An 18883-nucleotide genomic window follows, 5' to 3' on the forward strand; every position below is an offset into this window, starting at 1 on the left:
ACAGTAGTTCTCAAAATGAGTCCACAGACTGTTTCAGGAGGATGTAGAGGTCCAAAGGATTTTACTAATCATACTTAACCACGATCTTTCCTTTTCACTCTGCTAACATTCACACTAATGATGCAGAGGCAATGGGGTGAAACTGATGGCATCAGCATGAATCAAGGCAGTAGAACCAAAGTGTACTATAATTATTCTATTGCTCTCCTCCACATGCTCACAGTTAAGCAAAAAAACCAGTTTCACTCAAGAGTGGCTTTGTTGAGGAAGTTAAAATTAGTGACTTTATAATTTTAATAAATCTCAACCCTTGAGTAATGTCTATCACTCTATGTGATGAAATGGAAGTATACATAAAGCATCTCTGTGGAATGCCAAGTACAAGAGTTGTTTCCAGGAAGAGCCATTGTGCTATTGTTTGACCCATGAGTTGAAATAGCTGCTTTCTTCATGGAACCCCATTTTAACTGAAAGAGCAACTGACAGACAAACCAGAGTTAATCAGAATTGAATATTTAGCAAATATAAAGTGAAAGGAGCAAACCTGGCATTCTGGGGAAAAATAAATTGACAGTATTTTGCCAAAGATAAAACTTAAGCTTTCAAATCAAAATTAGAATTTTGGAACTTGTATCTATCACTGTGAGCGGGCTAAATTTCAGGATAAATCTTGAAGAGTCTAGTAACTTCCTCCTGAGGTAAGCTGCCTATTCCTGCTCTACTGCATAGATGAATGGAAGAGTTTGATTATATTAACAGTAGGCAATCATTATTGTTACCATTATTTGTAAAAAGATAAAAAGTTATTTTACTTTTTATTTTTGTTTGAATTTAGTGATCCTTTCTGAGAATCACAGAATAATATTTTGCTAGTTTACAAAGACTAAAAATAAAACCTGGTAATGAGAATATGTAAAAAAAAAAAAAAAAAAAATCCAGGAAAAAAATGCCATACTTGTGATTCACTCATACTTTGTTTTCCTTTCTTTCTTTCCTTTCAGAGACAGGGTCTTGCTCTGTCACCCAGATTACAGTGCAATGACACGATCACAGTTCACAGCAGCCTCAAGCAGTCCTCCCATCTCGGCCTTCCAATTACAAGTACATGCTAGGTCTTTTTCCACCATGCCTGGCTAATTTTTATTTATTTATTATTTTTTGTAGAGACGAAGTTTTGTTCTGTTGTCCAGGCTGGTCTCAAACTCCCAGACTCAGGCAATCCTCCCACCTTTGTCTCCCAAAGTGTTGAGATTACAGGTATGGGCCACTGTGTCCATACGCCTCTGTATTAATGTTTATTAATAATAATTACAGAGGAACAATTTATTGAGCTCTTACTATATGCAAATTACTCTACTTCGCCTGATACGTAAGTTTTCTCTAACCCTGTCACCCAATCTGTACATTAGTCTGTTACACCCATTTAATAGAAAACAGGGCGGACCTGCACAGTGCCACCATCAGGGCAGGGCAGCTGGGCTCACCCTGTTTGTGTGGCTCCACAGCTTCATCCTCTTTCCACCACACCATAATGTCATCCTGTGAGTAATGAGGCTATACTGCCCAACTAGCCATAAATGAGGAAAAGATTTACAGATCCCCTATAGAGAAGTGAATACCTTTAGGAGATGTTTTCTAACCCTTGACTGACAACCCCCTAAAACCATGAAGGCAGCACTCCCTCCCAATAAAGCCCTGATGATCCAATGTGACTCCAGCCCCCCGCCCATGGTTTATTGGAGTAGGAAAAGATGCCTGGATCAAGACAGGCCAATGAGATTTTCTCATTACAACACTGAAATACAGACTATGGGACCTCTGGTCTACAAATGCCCAGCTTCCTGTTATTTTCTCCAAAGCCTTAATTGCTTCAAATCTGTAAGAGGCTTCTGGGTGCTTTAACTAAGTTCTGTTTCTTTGTTACGTTGTTGTCTAGTTTTTGTAAATGATTATATAAGCCAGCTCAAGCTGGTCTCTGTTACTTGAAACACAAAGAAACTTACTTAAAAGTTAATCATCATAAAAGCAGAGATGAGAGAGGGTACTGAAGGTGACTCTGGGTAGTATATCTCACTTTAAGTACCCAGTGAGTGACCACCACTGTTAGCTGGCAAACTGAAGTATTTCTTCCATCTACTCCACTATCCATACACCAAACTACCAACCTAGGCCACACAAGTGGAACAGGAATTCTTACTCTAGAACTTGAGACTCTATTCATAATGCCTCATTTAATGCCACCCAGGTCCGTGGTACATGCTAGCTCTTTTTCCACCCATTAGAGACCAACATTTTTTTATGTTGCCTGACTGTTGCTTGCTTTAATTCTCCAAACATTTGCAGGAACGTCTTGGGCTGGGCCTTCCTTTCCATGATGCCTACAGACCACTCATTGACTTCTCCACTTCTCAGGGACAGCTACTTACACCATACCCTCTCTGTCCTCCTCAGAAAACACCTGATACATCCAGGTATAATGATATAATCTCAGAGAAAACAAACTGCTTGCCAACCCACCACTCACCAAGGTTTCCAGTATGTTTATTATGATGGGAATGATAGCAGAGTCTAAAATGGCCCTTCCATTCTAAAGGCATCCTTTCAATTGCCTGTAAATCTCTCAAATTTCTTTTCCTACTGTAATTTCTCATGTCTGAGGAACAGCCCGGAAGCAAATTGCTTTTGGAAGTTTTCACAAAGATCTATTGAGCTCTTTTAGAGAGTTATCTAAATGTGGGGAGGGAAAGGCATTTTCAGCTGTGACAGCATGAGATGTTTTTCGTATGCTTGAGCAATTCAAAAAGGACTTTGTTTTCAAACTTGGCATGTATGAGGCCTTGGATAAAGACCAGGGCCTTTGACGAGTTTGGAGAAATGGATTTGGAAACAATAGAAGAAAATGAGGGCAGCTAACTACCTTCTCCACCTCTGCTCCCTACATAGGTCATTTTCCTTACATCCAGAATCATTCTCAATAAATCACTCCTTTATATTGGCAAGTTTCCTTCTCACAACGGCACACATTAGTTAATCTTTCACTGATACATTTTCCTTTGATCTGGAACATAGTACTTCTGTATCTATTAACCATAGTTGTGACCATAATCATTCATCTAATAAGTAAAACAGAATCATTCAAACCTGTGAGATGCTGCTGCCTGAGAAAATAATTCTACATCCCCCCAACCAGGAGCAGGAGGAACTCTGAGGACAGTAACCAGCAGCTCTGCATTCTACTTTACAGTTACTGTGGTGTCCTGCTAGGTATCTCCTCTTCCGTAGAATCCCCCAAGATGGCTAAGGCCCCAGCAGAGACAAGTGACAGAAGAAATGTGTCCCACAAAGGAGACTGAACTGTGAAAGAGAAAATACACTAAAGGAAGAGAAAATACACTAAAATAAGTACTGGAAACCTGCATGAGTGGTGGGTTGAGAGAAGAAAGGGGCCACACTAAAGAGACTGACCTGTGAAAGAGAAAATACACTAAAGGAAGAGAAAATACACTAAAATACGTACTGGAAACCTGCGTGAGTGGTGGGTTGAGAGAAGAAAGGGGCCACACTAAAGACACTGACCTGTGAAAGAGAAAATACACTAAAAAAAGGGAGGAAGAAAAAAAGTAGGAAGGAAGGGAGGGAGGCAGGGATTTATTAATCTGGGTGGGGTGGAACTTAAAGAAAAAAGATAATATAGCCACAAATAAGAGTGTTTTCAATTTTAAATCATTTTGATTTTTGAAGTGATGTTCCTCTATTTAACAAAACACACACACACACACACAAAATCATTCAGATTGGCAAAGCTATTGTCTCCGACCTCTCCACTGACTAGGGCCACCTGCCTTGGGACATTTATGCTTGTGGCTTTGGCTGTGCTTCTCAGAATCAGGACTGTGTTTTAGGTATCCGAGCATATGCCAACAGTCTGAAACATCTGTGTAAATTGATTTGAGAAACAGTGAAAAACCCATACTAAACATAAATGGAGTGGGCTTACCTGACGTGCCCGGCTGGCAGTTACACTGGTAGCCATTGACCAGGTCGATGCAGCGACCATCGTTCAGGCAAGGGTTGCTGTAACATTCATCAATCTGGTCACTGCAGATGGTGCCCATGTACCCGGGACTGCAGATGCAGGTGTAGGAATCAATACCATCCTGACACTGGCCATGGTGGCAAGGATCGGGGTCACAGTTGTCAATGTTCTCCTCACACAACACACCAGTGAAACCTTTAGAAATAATTTTATCAAGGATTCTCAAAAACCAAGGCAGATTCACCTGAACACAAGTGTAGCTACATCTATTTACTCTACACATTCCATGTGTGATCAATTAATACAGCTGGCCTTGAGCAGTAGAAAATTACTATCTGCATTGATTTAGAAAGCATGCCTGGAGAGCGGTTCTTAAAGATTTCCAAATCGAATTTTAGAATTGAACTAGCTTTGCAACTGATCAATAGTTTCACTGCAGAGATGCCTTAACTGCATCTTCATTTCTTATTAGGCTTCAGGCTGTAATACCTCAAAACATTTTTCCTTTATATATTTATCTTTGTATTTCTTTCTTCCCAAGCCCAAGATACAGGTTAATGATTTCATGTATCTTATGTCCCCAATTCTGACTTTGAAGGTCAGAGAACTTTATTTTACTTCTCTCAACTCTTCTGAGAGTACTATGCATATATAGTAGTTTTAAATAAATACTGGTTGAATACAGTGAATGAACCTGTTATGAACATTTAAAAGAAAAAGAGACAAGCAAGAGTTTCTTTCTTCAAGGCTTAAATAGATGACAAACATTACACCTTTCCTTAAAAGGCTCCAGGAGGCCTCTCCCCACTTTTAAACCTGAGCTAAAGGTTTTTAATCTCTTTGAAACTTATCCTCTACAAGAAGAATCTGGCCAGGGGAAGACAAAATCTGGATTCTCTGACAAGTGGCAACTATTTGCAAAAAGAAAGTGGCTCATCTGAGTTGTCCTAACCTAAGTAGGTCTAATAATTGAAATATTAACTTTCTGTACTAATTTTCACAACTAAACTTGCTTTTCTGTAATCAGAAAGAAATTATATGCATGACGCCTGTAATCTTTAAGACTCCATTCTCTAAAATAAGATAATGTCTTGAATTATATAAATAACTTCTTTCTCAAGCAGTCAGATAATAAAGAAGTTCACTTCTAATAATTTCTAGCCTTTCTATATAATACTGGCCTGTGTAAAAGGAAATGTGTAACAGGGAACATCTGGCTTACTGAAATCCAATCCCAAGTGAAAAATGTGATTACAAACCCAGAAATGCAGAATATTTGTGCACAGATCATTTTCAACTCTAGTTGCAGAAGTCCACAAAGAGGACCCAAACTTTCCCAGTTAGAGCTCTCTCTCCTGTCATTTATACACTTGACACTCAATATGATTTGGAGTCTTTTATGCAGAATACCCCTGCACTTGTACACATTCAGCCTTTAAATTTCTGGGCCTCCTTTCAGTCACTTGCTTTATGAAACACAGAGCCAGGACTCCTGCTGAGAAGCTCCAATGAAAATAGCTTTCAACTGGAATTCTTCTCTTTCCTAAATGAGTAAATCTAGCCAGCTGGAAACTTACTGCTGCCAAAATCTGTCCCAGAAAGACATGGATACCAAATGGAAATATCTGGGCCAGACCACTATTGTGGTGGAGGAGGCAGGTACTGTAGAAAAAGAGTGAGAGCAACAAAAACTTTGCTTGAAGCAGCTCTTTCTAAACACGGAGTAGCCCCTGAGAGTGGACTGGCCTGGTCGAGTGGCTAGCAGAGGACAGGGACAATCACCCTATTTTGTTCAGATAGACCTACCAAGGAGATGAAAAGTGAGAAGAGTCTTACCTGTGGCACACTGGCATTCATAGCCATTCGGGTGATCAATACACTTTGCCCCATTCAGACATGGAGTACTGGAACAGTCATCAATATCAATCTGGCAAACTGGCCCAGTAAAACCTCGAAAAGGGACAGTGATAACATGAGTTGAAGGATTATCTCGCACCTTCCTTCACTATAAGAATGATGTCCAGTGAGGGGTAGTTTCGCTTACTGGCATGGCTTATGCCAATGGGTCAATAGGCCTATGCTTTATTATTCTCCCCAACAGGAAACTGCAATGACCAGGTGACACTCAGGGAATCAGAGGCACTTGTGGTGTGTCTCCACCACTGCTTCTTCACAGACAGACTTCACTTCTAAATGATGGAAGCAGGAAGTGAAATTTATAGGTGGAACCCTCCAATAAGTAACTTTAGCTTCAGAGGCAACAGAAACATTCTCTCTGAAGATACAATGCGGTAAGATATAGTCTATGGAGGACAATTTGGCATATCTTCAAAAATAGCTTGAGAAAAAAAAAGGAAAGACAGAGAATCTTAGAAAAATTGGCATGTGTTGTCTGTTTCTGGACGCAAGGGTGAAATGTCTAAAAATAACAATCTCACAGAGGGCCTTCAAGAATATGACCCATGGGAAAAAAATAAAATCCCGAATAGCTACAACTAAGGCTTCTATGAGGTATGAGCATTCTGAAATACAGACACAGACAAAGAGGTCATGGGCCATTCAAGAATAGACTTGGAGTTCTGGCCACAAAGGATTTGTAAGACATAGTACCTAAAACAAATTCTCTATTTCTGTACACACACACTCCTATCACCAAGCACTTGGTTTAATGATTTCCTCATGCGCAGCCCACACACGTTTTCTCCCTTCTCTCTTCCCTGCTGTCAGTTGGTTTTGTGCTTTAACAGAAGACAGGGGCAGGTGGTGGGCACTTACCAGGAGGACACAGACACTGGAAACGATTGACTTTATCCACACATTGCCCATTGTTCACACAAGGGTTGCTCTGACATTCATTTATTTCCAACTCACAATGCACACCTTTGAAACCTAAACAAAACAGACCACACAAGTGGCTTAAAAAGACAGAAAGGTGTATTCCAGACAAGAAAGCACACATTTGCAATGATAACTACATCTTCTGTGAGTATGCACATTTCTGCAAAGAGAAAAGGAACTCTGCCATGGTGAGAAATAGTCACTCCAAGCATCAAGCAGGACAGGGCATACTATGAGATATCCATGTTACTGTGAAAAGCAGGAAGGGATTACCTTAAAAGACATTGGTAAAAACTAGCATATAAACAAGGACTGCTCCACATTTTCTGTGACAAATCCATACTTTCTGGACTGTGGAAGGCCCAAACTGTCCCTGCTCTATGTTCCTAAAGACAAGCCGAGCTGGAGCTGCTGTTGCCTTCGGGGTGCAGGTCGAGGTCAGGAGTGCCTTCCAAGGCTGGAGTTGCTGGCAGCTTTAATCAGGCAGAGCAGCCAATGTTAGCCATCATTTCAAGGTGGACTTGGCTGTATCCTCTGAGGAATCAAGACATGGTCTCTGCAGAAGAGCTCCAGAATACAACTAAACACATGTGGTGCACTTTAGATAAATGGAAACTTCTTATATAATTGTGGATAAAATTTACTTCTGTAAATGGAATAGTATGGTATTTATAATTATATTAAGGTATCATAAAAGCTTGCTAGTTTTCAAAAAGTAGAAATTTTTTTTTGAAAATTTCTATTATATATATGTGGATTTTGATGTAACAGGCTTGTTTAATTTGGCCTACATAGCTTGATGAACTCTAGCACTGCCTTATTCCTCAAGTAAGGAAAGTTTGCTTGTGAACCCTGGCTTTCTCTAGTCCCCAGTCAGCACAGGAAATTAAATGCTGACAGAGCTCATGAGACTGCAATAGTATACTGAATGCTCTACCAAGAGAAGTTCAGAGCAGTCCCCCCTCTCTAGACCCCACACACTGATGGGCTCATTTACCTGGCATGCAGAGACATGTGAAGCCTCCAATCTTATCCAAACAGGTAGCATCATTCTGGCAAGGGTCTGAATGGCACTCATTGATGTCCATCTCACAACGAGGTCCTGAATAACCCTTCAGGCACTCACAGTGGAAGCCACCTTCTGTGTTCACACATTTTCCTGCATGCTCACAAGGATTGCTGTTGGCTGAAAGACAGGAGTACCAATTACCGGGATCAAAGCACTTGAGTTTCCACAAATGTGGATGATAGAAGAGGATCTGATGATTATAGCATCAGGGCCAGGCGTTTAATAATATCATTCCCAATTTTTTATTTTTTTCCTCTTAATTTAAAAAGAAAGAAAAACAGAGTATTCTCAACTGTCATGCATTTCTGCTATTGCAGTTTTTGCCCAAACTGTCACTGAGGTAGGGCTTTATATTGAGAATCAAGTACACACCTTTCATACATTTAATCCCCAGAATAGAATATATGGTTATGGTTATGGTTATACTGAAAACCTAGTTGTAAACGCTGTGCATGTAGCAAGAGAAATCTGACGTTTAGGTGTAACTTGCTCCTACAGTAAAATGTGCTTCAGTTTAAACATTTGCTGAGCTCAACAGACACTCCACGGAATAGAATAAGTTCTGGGTACTCACCCATGGCACACTCATCCACATCTTCTGTGCAGTCAGCCCCTTTGTAGCCTTGCGGGCAGGTGCAAATATACTGCCCATTCAGGGGGTTGGTGTCACACAGTGCCCCCTTGTGGCAAGGATTGCTGATGCATGCATCATCCAGATGACATAGGAGACCTGTCACAGGGTGGAGCAAAGAAGAACCAAGAGAAAATGTCTCTCACTTGGGGAAGCGCTTTCTCTTTCACCAAGGAGGGAAAACCTCATGATCGGTTCCTCAGAATCCAACATGGAGATTAATAGGCAACTTCTGCTTTGCCTGACCTACCTTGGGGACACGCTTGGCCGCCATCAAAGCACCTAACCACAACCCTAGAGCTCTGGCCCTAAGCCCTCAGCTAGACCGCTCCTCCAGGGCAGAGACATCTATAGGCCAGAAAAGAAGAAGAGGGAGACAGAAAAATGGAACCATCTTCCAGATAGTGTGCCAGATTTAGCAAGTAAAATTAGATGTCCAGTTGAATTTTAGATAAACAAGAAATAATTTTTAGTATGTCTCAAATATTCCATACATCCCATATTTTATCTGGAATCCTACTTCCCCAATATTATGCTACCTGATGATCATGGGGCCACATGAACATCATCAGCCTTTACTAGAGTAGCCTTTTAATAGCATCAACATTCCTGATTCAGGTGGCCCCAGGTCTCTGAAGATATGACTAGGCTTCCTGTTTTATATAGTTCACTGGCTTTTCCAGTCTGCAATTAACTTAAGAACAGGTAACTAAGGCTTCTTCCACAAAGCTGGTGCTAAGGCTTTTGGAAAAGGCATCCATCAAAGAACATTTCAAAACTGCCGGGCAGAAAGTTCTTCCAGCTAAATTACCTTTTCCCATCACCTTCCCCCTTACATTGCTCTCCTTCTCCTTGAACTAGTAGCTAGAGCAATGTTAACTTTGTAGCATGTCAAAATCTTCCCTGAGAGGAGTATTTTCAGAGACTTGAGGGTTAGAAGGCACCTAAAATGTTTCTCTCCTTACAACTTCTTCTGAGTAAATGGATTGTTTCTTCATAATATGAAGCCTGTGGATCCATTTATTAGTCACTTTCTCTTAGCAGCTGAGGGGTTTTTCAGTGTAAGATCTTAAGGACTTCAGCAGATGCTCCAAAGACAATAGTTACTAACTTTCCTTTTTTGGAACGAAAAACTAAGGTATGTAGAGTTGAGAAGAGAGCCTGAAGTCCTAAGGAGGAAGACTATCTTCATAGCACTTTGGCTAGCAGATTACATTTCTGGAAGAGTCCTGAGTGACATATTCCCACAGATGGTAACTCAAAGAACACAGCTATTGGGATGAAAGGTATTGCCCCTTCCCAGTTTCTAGCTCCGTCCTCTGTTAACCTTACCTGCCTTCCCCTCTGGGCACATGCAAGAGAAGGAGGCCACACGGTCAATGCAGGTAGAGCCTGGAGTACAGGAGGCGAAGGCACAGTCATCAATGTTCTCACTGCAGTCATCTCCACTCCAGCCATTGACACACACACAGCCAAACCCTCCATTGCGGTTGGCACAGGTGCCACCATTCTGACAGGCGTTGGGCTGCAGCAGGCATTCATCCACATCCTCTGTGCAGAACTGTCCTTTTAGGGGAAAATTACCTTTGATTAGGGCTCTTGAGTCTTAAAGGATTAGTACCATACCAGCCCCCACACACTCTTCATCTTCATGTGACCTGTCTGAAATGAAGGCAGGCAGAACTCACAGAAAGCCAGGCCCTCAAATGAATTTTAAGACCACCCTGAGCAAATCATTTCAAGATGAAGAGAACAGTTACTACCCCTAGAAACTGACAACATGAGGTTTTAGCCAACCTATCGAAAAGAAGGTAAAACCTGTAGGATCCTTGAGTTAACTAATCCCTGGATCAATGAACCTACAAGTTAGAAGACCAAGGGAAGAAGAGTGTAAGAGATGAGTAAGAGGGGTTGGGGAGTTTGGGGAGAGACAACATAGGGAGAAATGCCAGATACAGGTGACGGGGGGATGGAAGCAGCAAACCACCTTGCCATGTGTGTACCTATGCAACAATCCTGCATGATCTGCACATGTACCCCAGAACCTAAAGTAAAAAAAAAAAAAAAAACTTGAGGAAAAAAAAAAGATGAGTAAAGAAAAAAAAATGAGAAGGAATCTATGTGCCAAACATTAGGGTAATTGTTCTATATCTTGACTGTATCAATGCCAAATTCCTGGTTGCAATATGCAACAGTTCTGTAAGATGATGTTACCACTGAGAGACACTTGATAAAGGGTACAAGAAATCTGTCTATATTAATTCTTATAGCTGTGTAAAACTACATGTAACTGGAAAAAGAAGTCTAATCTTTGAAAAGAAGACATAACAGACATTGAAAAGTTCTGGTAAAGTATGGATGTGAAGGGCAAGGCCAAGAATAGTGAGATTGGAGCAAGCTGTTTTCAGCCTAACGCACCCATACTGAAAGGATGAGGATTTGTGGAAGAAGACAAGGAAAGCCTGCCCAATGTAATAGGAGATGGAAAAAGGACTGGTATGCACTGCCTGAAAAAGAGCAAACTAAAGGAAGCTAAACATAAACCCACATCTGGCTAGGTTGCAGACCACTACTGCAGGAACAGTGGGGACTAAGGCAAAGCCTCCCGGGTCCTTTAACAAAGAATGAGAGAAAATCTTCAACTTACAACCAAGGAATCTGTGATTAACAAAAGCAGGATGGGGCCAGACCATATGAGCTATAAAACAAATTGATGATTGGTTTTGTTAGAAGTCTTTTAAAAACAGTTTAGAGAACTATCAAAGGAACTAAAACTTAGATCATCTGAATTCTCTAAAACATGACAAGTTGTTGAAAATCAAAAATATGTTAAGGTGTCCTTCATTCTTCTTTTGTAAATAAAACTTAACAAATAATTTTAAAAGGCACTCTGATGAAGAGGTCTCTTAATAAAAAAAGAACACAGTATTTGTGGTTAGAAAATGCCAAGGCTATCTCTAGACCCAGAAAATCTAACCATCTGATTGGTTCATGTATCTACAGAAGGCCTGTTAGCCATCACTGCTTGCAGATGCTAGCTGTGTCTGACCTAACCTAACTGCCTGCCTGTTCTTTATTCTTAACATTGACCTCCATTACTATAGAAACAATATCACTCTCTTACACTTATTTGGTTGCACATCTGTCCCCTCTACTTGGCCGCAGTTTAGAGGGTTCTTCTGTATTCCCAGCCAAGAGCCACCTGCCGAAGATGGCAGGATGGATATGTGGATGTCTCTGGAACTCTGTGCTCAGCATAATCCTTCCATGCTCATCTCCTCACTCCAGCCATATCAGCAACCATGTCTCTACATGATCAAACACTCCTGCCCATAGCTGACTGACCCAAGATGGGCATCTGATCCAAGCTACGTCACTGTATCTCTTCCAAATCATTGGACTACAACCACTTTGCCACATAGACCAAAAAGATGAGGCTGGTCTGCAGAGAACGTGATAAGGGTGAATCAGAAGTGCACAGAAAGCCAGGAACAGTGGCTCACCCCTGTAAACCCAACATTTTCAGAGGCCAAGGCAGGAAGATTACTTGAGCCCACAAGTTAGAGACCAGCCTGCAGGCACTACTGGGCAGGCTGAAGTGGGAGAATCACTTGAGCCATAATAATGCCACTGCACCCCAGCCTGAACAACAGAGCAAGACCCTGTCTCAAAAAAAGAAAAATAGAAAAGATGCACACAAAGAGAACAAACCATGGTGGTAGTCAAGTTGTTGGTTCCAATTGTTCCTGAAGCCCAACTACTAGTAAACCTACTCAGTGGCACAGACATTCTGAGAGGTGCCTCTTGCAACAGGTCTTCCTGAATTGAGATGGGTTCCATCAACTGCAACCCAAAGTATTAACTAATACAGAAAAAGTGAGTGAGGGATGAGGAAGTGAATGGGGCAGGTAATGAGGGTAAAAAGAAAAGAAGGAAGGGAGAAGGTGAACAAGAATGTAAGAACACTTAAAAGGAATGAGGTTGTGTGTGAGGGAGTGAGTGAAAGGAGTGAGACAGTAAATGATGGAGGGAGGTGAGGGGAAGAAGAGAAGGAGAGAGGGAGGGAGTAAGTGAATGAGTGAGTGAGTAAAGGAATCAGAGAGTGAAGGAGGGAGGGACTGAAGTCACTGGCAATCATCTCCCTCAGGGCAGATGACATCATTTATTACAGAAACTTTGCTGTCTTATACTACTAGCAGAAATGGTACCTCAGAGTAATGACATCTGTGTTATTAGGATGCAGGTGGGATTGAGAAATGAAAACATGACCAAGAAGTAGGTGAAGAGCTACTTACCACAACATGAAAATTGCTGAGTCTCGTCTATTATATTTATGCTAACTCAAATATCTACACTGTCCACTAACTAAACTGGCTTGCTGAATGTGAGCAATTTAGATGTCATTTTTCTTTATTGAGGCTTTGTGATAATTTTGGGTACTATAAGACACAGTGTGTTTAAAACTATTTTGTATACATTTCTTATGCACTGTAACAGATACTGAAATAATGTAGCAAGACAAACTAGGTAAACAAAACCATGCCTGGAAAGGAAGTATGGCAATCTTGGGAAAGGAAAGCAATAGCCATTGACTGCCTACTGAAAAGCAAGCACTGTGCTCAGAGTGCTCATAAAAATTATCTCACTTATATCTGAGGAAACAGTCTCAGAGAGGTAAAATAATTTGCCTGTGTAAGGAAGTGAGTGAAGGACAGCCGAGATTTAAACTGGGGCTGTCTCCCTCTAAAATTCTTAACAACAACCTGAGGTGTGAACCTGACAGCCATCTCTGCATATCTTGGGCTTGCTTCCCAAGGGCACAGAGGCATGGAGAAGTGGATGGGATGGAGGAGGTGAGGACTGAAATCATGACTCAAACAATTGGGTAATGGAAACACTTGTGACTGCAAACGCCCATCTAAAAGGAAAATGTATTTTTAGGCAGAGTTCACTGGTTTTTTAATAAGACTAAATTTGGAGATTAACTGCCTTCACTGAACACCTTAGCACCAGGTAACTGTTCAATAGTGCTTGTCAGGGAAAGGAAATCTAGAGATCCAAGAAGATACTGGCTTATAAGTAATTATCTACTGGATAAATCACACTTCTCTAAGGTTCAGGCACATTTCTTCAGATTCACATTCCCTCCTAGTCTCTTTTCTGCCAGATTATTTTCTCCCTATTAAAATTCTATCAACTGGTTCTATAATTCAGAATAGGAAAAACAGTAACCAGGGTGACCGTAACAGCTGCTTATTCTAAAATTCCCAGTGGAACATCTGCTACGATACAACTTCCTTCATGTCACCACCCTCCTGGCACAGGAGAAAACCAATGCAGAAGCCTAAAAATAAAAAACTTCAGGCTCAGGAAGGAAAAAAACCCAAAACCTTCCAAAGTTCACACAGTTAGTGGAGTGAGAGTGCTTCACTGAAACCCAGATCAGTCTGACTGCAAATCTGATGCTCTTCCACTGCAGCAGACTTGAGTACTCAGTCCTGGATGTGATCAACACAATCTACACACTAGGTTCCTGATCCTAGGGTCTCACAGCACCCTGAGAAGTCCTGGCTGCACAAGACCATTAAGGAACATTCGTATTAGAGAGGAATAAAGGCAGAAGGTCACTAGAGATTAGAATGGGTGAAGTTCTTGGCGATCACCTAGAGGTCTTAAGTATATGCTCTAAGGTCATTGAGCTTATCCTACTACTCCATGGCAAGAAAGCACCAGCCTGGGCTGGCAGTAGAATATTTACAGAGATATACAAGATTAAGTCTTAAAGATATTAAAATAACTGGGGTGTATTCTCTGGCTGGGGTTTTAAAAGAAGGAAAAGCTGGAGGTCATTGAGGCTTTGAATGTGAGTATGAATTTGGAACTTGATACAACAAGTAAAGGAGGATGAGGAAAGACATCATTAATACTGTGTTTGAAGGTAAGTTGGCCAATAGAATTTACAAGGAATTAAAAGCAAATGACTTTATGTTAGTAGGGAAAGGAGGAGAGACCACTAAGTTATAGGCTACCTAGCAAATAAAAGCCTTTGGTGAAACAGCGGAGCTGTATGGTTTCCATGTCCTACCAAGCTACTAAATCTTCAATACAAACAAGTATCAGCATGTATCATCACCTGTGTCAACACACAAACTTTGCTGGTGAACTCCCAAAATGTTGCACAAAGCTCAGTTAGGTAAGCTTTCAAGGGTGATAATTATCCTGCCCAGTAATATCCACCTGCCAGATATTGCAGGCTACTGTCATTTTTTTTAACATCAGCACTGAGGCAATGGGCTAGTTAGGCTCTTTTCATTGCCTATGGGCAAGAGAGAAAGAAAATAACTTGTTTTTAGAAACTACCCTCTCACAATGACTCTGGGGTAATCTGAAATATTAAAATAGCATATCCTTGGCTGATAACTTAAACACTGCGTGCAACCTGTACCTATTGACAATTTTCTGGTTGATCACTTTTGCCTCATAAATATACTCAAATCTACACCTCCCCTTTGTACAGCTTATGCTAACAACAATGACGTTTGTTGATTCCTCAAACATTAAGTTCTTTCCTGCCTCAGTGCCTCTGCATAAGCTGCTCCATCCACCTGAAACATTTTTTCCCTCCTTATTCACAAGGTTAGGTACCCATCTTATCAGTAGAGTAGGTCTCTATTGCGCATCTCCTCATGATTCTTCACCACTGCACCACTCCATTCAATCCACACTGGCATGTATCACAAGCTGTGAGTTTTCATTTACTCTTTACCATCTCTTCCCCCATTTTGCTATAAGCTCCAGGAGGGCAGGACTGTGTCTGCCATTCACCTCGGTATCCATGCCAGCCACTGTACTAGACACTTGCTGTCAGTGGTGGAACTAACCTTGGACAGCATTCAATGTAACATGCTTATTTTACAGAGGAGGAAACGAGGACCTGACACATATAGCAACTTGTCCAATGCTGCACATTAGTTGGCAAAAGAATTAGAAGTGAAAATAGTTCAGTGATGAAAAAGCTTTTGGGGTGTGAGATTGCTGCAGATCAAGTTAGTTTTCAAAATGAAGAAGGCCAACCTGGGCTAACTGTTGAGGGATGTGGGGAAAGTGGAAGGAGTTCACAGTGCTGCTAGTGAAGACGACACGGCACTGCCAACCCACCGTTAGCAAAGTCCGTATCCTGTTTTGGTTTTGCAGGAGGGTCACCTCCATGCTGATCTTTTCTTGTTGCTCCATCCTCTGGCTTCAGGATGAACAAGTAAGGTTATGGGCACAGCCTGTGGCAGTAACTATAACAGGGTGAACCTAAAAGGTCCGTGCTGAGATAGAAACCATGGCCTGGGCCTCATCAGCACCAGGCTCCTAGTGAGCCAAGACCACGAAATAGTCACCAACTATGAGCTGTAACCTGCGGGGACACAAGCAGCTCATGATGGTTCTCTCAAGGCAAGGGCCCCACCCACAAACCACTGATCTGACTTGGAGCTACAAGTGATGGGAGAAAACACAGAGGGGACAACAGAGAGAAAGGAAAGGAAAGACAAGAAAGGAATTGAAGAAAGAAAGCTTGCTGAGCCTCGGCTCTCACCCTTCCCAGTCATCTCTTAACTGTGAAGTCTGTGGGAAAAAGTTTGATCACATCACTGGTCCAGTTAAGGGTCAACTCTCATTGCAACAACAATCCCCACAAAAGGAACAAATAAAAAATGAGCTTGGCTGGCCCTTGCCCTGACCCTGCTACCTTCTCCTCTATGGCTGAGTCAAGAGAACTCTGTCTCCAATATGCCCTGCCAACCAGCAGTCACCCAAGACCCTGAGTGCTGGAGTTTCATATATTTCTGTTTTGTGACCTCTATCCTATAAAACCTCTGCTCTATACACAGGAGACTTTCTATTACGCTGCTGAAGTTGGAGCTGAAGAACAAAGAACAAGCTTGCAACGTGTCCCATCACCTGCTGGGAGTAAAGTTGTGTGAAGCATTCTGTATAAACCCTGCAGTGTCCAGGGCCTGCCTACTGAGAGAACGGTCTGGGAGCACAGATGTGGCTAAGGGGATAAAGTAGTTGTGGAAAGGACATACATACAGAAGAAATGCAAGAAATTCCTGCACTGATTCTAGACACCAGCATCTTTCTCAGGACTTCTCAAAGGCCTGTCCCTGCATCATGACCAGCGTCTTTTCTAAAGAGCTGTCAGGATGACCTTCACATGTAAAGTGGATGGTGCTGCTCGCCTCTTCAAATCCTTCGATGAATTATTTTGCATTTAGGATACAATCCTAACACCTCCCTGTGCTTTCTACCTGTGTCTCTAGACCCTAACCATGAAATACCACTAGCTCCAGCCACTCTGGGCTTTTTTCATTCCTCAAAATCATCACATTCTTTCCCTCCTCAGTGGCTAGCACATGTGATTCCTTGTGCCTGGAATATGCTTATCCTCACTCTCCGGCAACTCCTACTCATTGTCTTATGGAAAATGTTACCTTCTCAAAGAGACCTGACCTGCCTGTCACCAAACACAGTTAGTTCTGCCTGTTCATATGCTCCCCAGATACATTCTATGTTTCCTGCAAGGCAGTTAGCACAGTTCAGAATTTTACAGAGAAGGACACTGTCCATCTATGCCTGTGTTTCTCACTAGCTGTCAATGCCACGAAGAAATGGGAGGTAGCTGTTTACCTCATCACTGAATCTCCAGCATGCAACACAGTGCCAAGCTTCAAGAAATAGTCGTTAAATGAATGTTTATCTGCTTCAAGTTCTCTTACCTGAGTTATCCTAATCCCAAAATAATCATCTTTCAACTCACCCCTCTCGTAGCAACAAAGAGTGTCTTTATACTGTTCCTACCCAAAGTGTCCACCACCCTTGTCTACACCACCAGTCCACACACGAACCCCTCATCCCAGTCCCCTTCTTGTGTCACTAAGCTCCATCTCTTTTGTGCCACACCCAGCTTCACCTTGCCTTTGACCACTAATCCTTCAACTACGCCTCAAGGGCAACTCTACATTAAGGTGGACAACTTCCTTCTTCGACTGAAACCTGAGTTTTCCCTAAAGGCACTCGCCCAGTCAGCCCTCTGCGGCAGGGCTCCTGCAGTCCTCTGCTTTCAAACACTGTCACGGAAAGGAAACTAGGGGAGAAGGGTGGGTTTTCTCTTTATTCCCCAACACCACTACTGACCTCAGCAGTAAAAACATACGTACTGAGTTATTTCTAGCTTCCAGATATGATGATACATGCTTTACACTGATTGTCAAATATAGTCTTCACATATAATTAGTTTTACAGATTTAGTGCAAACTTGGTACACACTAAAGAAAAATACTAAAGTATCTTAGAAAGGTAAGAAGAACTCTGAATTTGGAGATAAAAGGTTGGGCTGGGAACAACTGGAAAATTTAATGCTGTAATTCACTCACTTGTTTATCTAAAACATATATATGTATATGTATGTATGTATATGTACACACACACACAAAATGTGTGAGGCTCTGAGTATACACACTGGGATTATAATAGAGAACAAAACAGCCATGGCTTCTGCCTGCAGAACTTACAAATCGCAGATTTATAACCAAACAAACAATGAGACAGAGTGATAGGTGCTTTCATAGATACCTATTGCATTGAGAGTACAAAGCAGGGAGAATAGAGAGAAACTAGAGAATGAAACCTTTAAGACAAAGCCTGGGATGAGTGTGCCAGGTTGTGCAAGAGGGAAGAAGTATATGAGGTGTGTGTAGAGAAAGGGTGGAGTGCAGAGTATTTCAGGTAGAAAGAAGCATAGGCTTGAGTTGAAAAAAGAGCATGGCTAATTTGAGACAATGAAAAAAAATTCTTGTGGTTGAATTATAAGGAATGCATTAGGGGAGTGCAGAGAGGTGTGGCTGGAGAGGGAGTTACATGCGCAGCCTTGGGACTCCATCCAAAGACAAAAAGAACTCACTGAAGTGTTTCCAGCAAAGAAATGACTCGATGCAATGTGTGTTTCAGAAACTCCACTCCACTGCAGTGAGGAGAATGGACTGAACTCCACCTCACCCCTTCAGGTCAACAAAAACTTCAACCACTACAGAGTACAGGCTCCTGTGGCCGCCACAGCAATGAGAAATACTGTAGTGTATTTTCTGGATGCAACAGCACCAGAAAGAATCCAGGCTCAGCCACTGTGTGGATTGCCATGGAGGCTGGGCCAGTGCTGGGCATTCATAAAACTGACCCCACTACAGAGAAGAAAGTGGTGCCAAACTTTGCCTCCTGCTAGAAGGCCCCACTTTCTGGCTCTCCCCAATACCTTAGGCTG

At 41.8% G+C, this 18883-nt stretch overlaps 1 protein-coding gene across 4 annotated transcripts in view; it reads right to left on the minus strand.

Annotated features, from left to right (window-relative positions):
* NOTCH2 (notch receptor 2) overlaps positions 1 to 18883 on the minus strand; it is a 195371-nt gene that overhangs the window by 55022 nt on the left and 121466 nt on the right. For all 4 annotated transcript variants that reach the window (XM_032249562.1, XM_032249563.1, XM_032249560.1 and 1 more), the window contains 6 exons: positions 9907 to 10140; positions 8518 to 8673; positions 7872 to 8060; positions 6812 to 6925; positions 5873 to 5986; positions 3998 to 4231 (listed from right to left, as the gene is read on the minus strand). In XM_032249562.1, the coding sequence (XP_032105453.1) occupies positions 3998 to 4231; positions 5873 to 5986; positions 6812 to 6925; positions 7872 to 8060; positions 8518 to 8673; positions 9907 to 10140 (1041 nt within the window). The remainder of the gene's footprint in view (positions 1 to 3997; positions 4232 to 5872; positions 5987 to 6811; positions 6926 to 7871; positions 8061 to 8517; positions 8674 to 9906; positions 10141 to 18883) is intronic.

Source organism: Sapajus apella, unplaced genomic scaffold, assembly GCF_009761245.1.
Source record: "Sapajus apella isolate SASKATOON/1434 unplaced genomic scaffold, GSC_monkey_1.0 scaffold69, whole genome shotgun sequence".
NCBI lineage: Eukaryota > Metazoa > Chordata > Mammalia > Primates > Cebidae > Sapajus > Sapajus apella.